This window comes from Scylla paramamosain, chromosome 49 (assembly GCF_035594125.1).
Source record: "Scylla paramamosain isolate STU-SP2022 chromosome 49, ASM3559412v1, whole genome shotgun sequence".
In the NCBI taxonomy this organism is placed as follows: Eukaryota; Metazoa; Arthropoda; class Malacostraca; order Decapoda; family Portunidae; genus Scylla; species Scylla paramamosain.
Genome location: NC_087199.1, coordinates 232,501 through 235,000, shown reverse-complemented (window position 1 = coordinate 235,000; position 2,500 = coordinate 232,501). Strand labels below are relative to the sequence as shown.

The 2,500-nt window shown below is 43.9% G+C and overlaps 1 protein-coding gene across 1 annotated transcript in view; it reads right to left on the bottom strand.

Annotated features, from left to right (window-relative positions):
- LOC135095459 (ran-binding protein 9-like) overlaps positions 1–2,500 on the bottom strand; it is a 14,903-nt gene that overhangs the window by 2,380 nt on the left and 10,023 nt on the right. Inside the window, exons 10-11 of the mRNA XM_063996307.1 lie at positions 2,229–2,340; positions 1–936 (exon numbers count right to left, since the gene is read on the bottom strand). The exon at positions 1–936 is cut by the window's left edge and continues 2,380 nt beyond it. Of these exons, the coding sequence (XP_063852377.1) occupies positions 680–936; positions 2,229–2,340 (369 nt within the window). The 3' untranslated portion in view covers positions 1–679. The remainder of the gene's footprint in view (positions 937–2,228; positions 2,341–2,500) is intronic.

The following is a 2,500-nucleotide window of genomic DNA, read 5'->3' as shown; positions in this document are numbered from 1 at the left end:
AGAGAGAGAGAGAGAGAGAGAGAGAGAGAGAGAGAGAGAGAGAGAGAGAGAGAGAGAGAGAGAGAGAGAGAGAGAGAGAGAATAAAACAGCAATAATAATAATAATAATAATAATAATAATAATAATAATAATTTTCTCCTCTGAATAAAAAATAAATAAATAATAAAATACATCAAATTTTTATCAAACGAAAGAAACAAACGTAAAGAAACACAAACAAGCGTCCAAACAGGGGCATTGTGGGTAATGGTGGGGGTGTAGCATCTGGGGGGAGGGGGCACTTACAGGGGGCATTGGGGGGCAGTGAGAGGGGGCTTTTGGGGGGGCAGAGATCCCTAAAATTACTATACAATATCAAAAAAAAAAAACAGAATATTTAAAAACACCAAATGTCAGGATGAAATTGTTAAAACGGACAAAAAACACAAGAAAAGTCAATAAAATCGTCGAAATATTGGGGAAAAAAAAAAGCAGAATTCGTTAAAAAATACTTAAAAAAAAATACATTACAAAAAAAACATTAACTCAGAAAAACAAACAAATAAATTAGAGAAAAATCGTCAAAGTGAACTGAAAAAAACGCGGAAATATTGAAAAAAAAAACACAATAAACCAAAAATAAAACAAATAATAATAATAATAATAATAACAACAATAATAATCTTACACTAATCTATATCACTGGTCATGAATATGGCGGTGGTGGTGGTGGTAGTGGTGGTGGTGGTGGTGGTGGAGGGCGTTGGTGGCGGCGGCGGTGGTGGTGGTGGTGGCAGCGGAGGGGGGCGTGGGGGGTAGCGGCGACCCCCCCAGGACATGATCAACACTAGAGAAGGCACAAGATCCCAGGCCAGATCGGGACATCAGAGTTAAGAGCTGCCTGGTGTGGGCTACACAAATTTCCAGGGGTGGTCGACGCGGCAGCTGGTGTGACTCTGCAGGGGGGACAGCACGTTACCTTAGGGTGGGGTAGGGTGGGGTGGTTTATGGGAGGGTACTGTTAGGTTAGGTTAGGTTTGGTTTGTGGGGTAGCTGGTGTGACTGTGGGGGTCGTCAGGTTAGGTTAGGGTGTAGGGTAGGGTTGGGTTAGGGTTGGGGGGAGGTGAGGTGAGGTCTGGTTAGGTTAGGGTAAGGTAGGGTACGGTACAATAGGAGTTTGGGGTGGTGAGGTCTGGTTAGGTTGGGTTAAGTTAGGTTAGGTTTGGTTAGGTTTGGTTTGGTTTGGTTAGGTTAGGTTAGGTCAGGTCAGGTTTGGTGAGGTTACGTTTGGTTTGGTTTGGTTTGGTTAGGTTAGGTTAGGTTAGGTCAGGTTTGGTTAGGTTAGGTTAGGTCAGGTTTGGTTAGGTTAGGTTAGGTCAGGTTTGGTTTGGTTTGGTTAGGTCAGGTTAGGTCAGGTTTGGTGAGGTTACGTTTGGTTTGGTTTGGTTTGGTTAGGTTAGGTTAGGTTAGACAGACACAAGCACACTGTCTGTCTCTCCACCTGCTTGTCAACACCTCTCCCCCAATGCAGCTTCCTGTGTCAAGCTGGTATGGCTGGCAGACTGGAAAAGCTTGCAAATGGTTCCACACACACTGAAACCCAAGTCTTTTCCCCCGGCGTGCAGCAATAAGTATCAAAAGACTAACTGCGAGGTAACTGTCTGCTTATTCACACACACAGATAAATAAAAACACACCTAAATTCACTGGAAAATATTAAGAACAGCTGATAAATTCTTTAAAACTCCCACACTCAACATCAGGCAGCAAAGACAACATTTACAAACTCTTTCCCGAATCTATTTAAGGAACAATGCCAACACACACAGGTACAGGGCCGGGCAAGACAAGAGGGACGCCACAGCTGCACCCTTCCACGGAACAGTCACTCCCCCACACCCGCACTTAGAAGAGGGACAGGGAGATGAACTGACTACTGTGTCCTGTCCTGTACTGCTGTTAGGTGGGCAAGGGATTGTAACATGATAGAAGCCGAAGGGGGGACCTGTCAGCCAGTACACAACGCTCCCTGACACATTAGTTAAACATTAAGTAATATTTAGTGATAAGTTTACTAAATCTACATATGAAAAGTGTATAAGGAAACCAAAACTGAATGAGGAAAGATGAATGATGAAATTACTAAGGTTTCCTAAACTAACACACACAAACACACACACATTCTGGGTGATAGACAAACACAAACACACACACACACACACACACACATACAATGACGCATTCTGACCTAGTATAGCTGAGTTGAGTGACTGGCAGACCGGTTCTCTCTGCAATGGGTCGAGCTGCCAACCAACGGGGCTGTTCCATGGGTCGTTGTAGGCCAGAAGACTGAACGCATCCTGTACAGGTCGAGAGAGAGAGAGAGAGAGAGAGAGAGAGAGAGAGAGAGAGAGAGAGAGAGAGAGAGAGAGAGAGAGAGAGAGAGAGAGAGAGAGAGAGAGAGAGAGAGAGAGAGAGAGAGAGAATCAAAAAACACTTAATCTTGCAAAAAATATACAC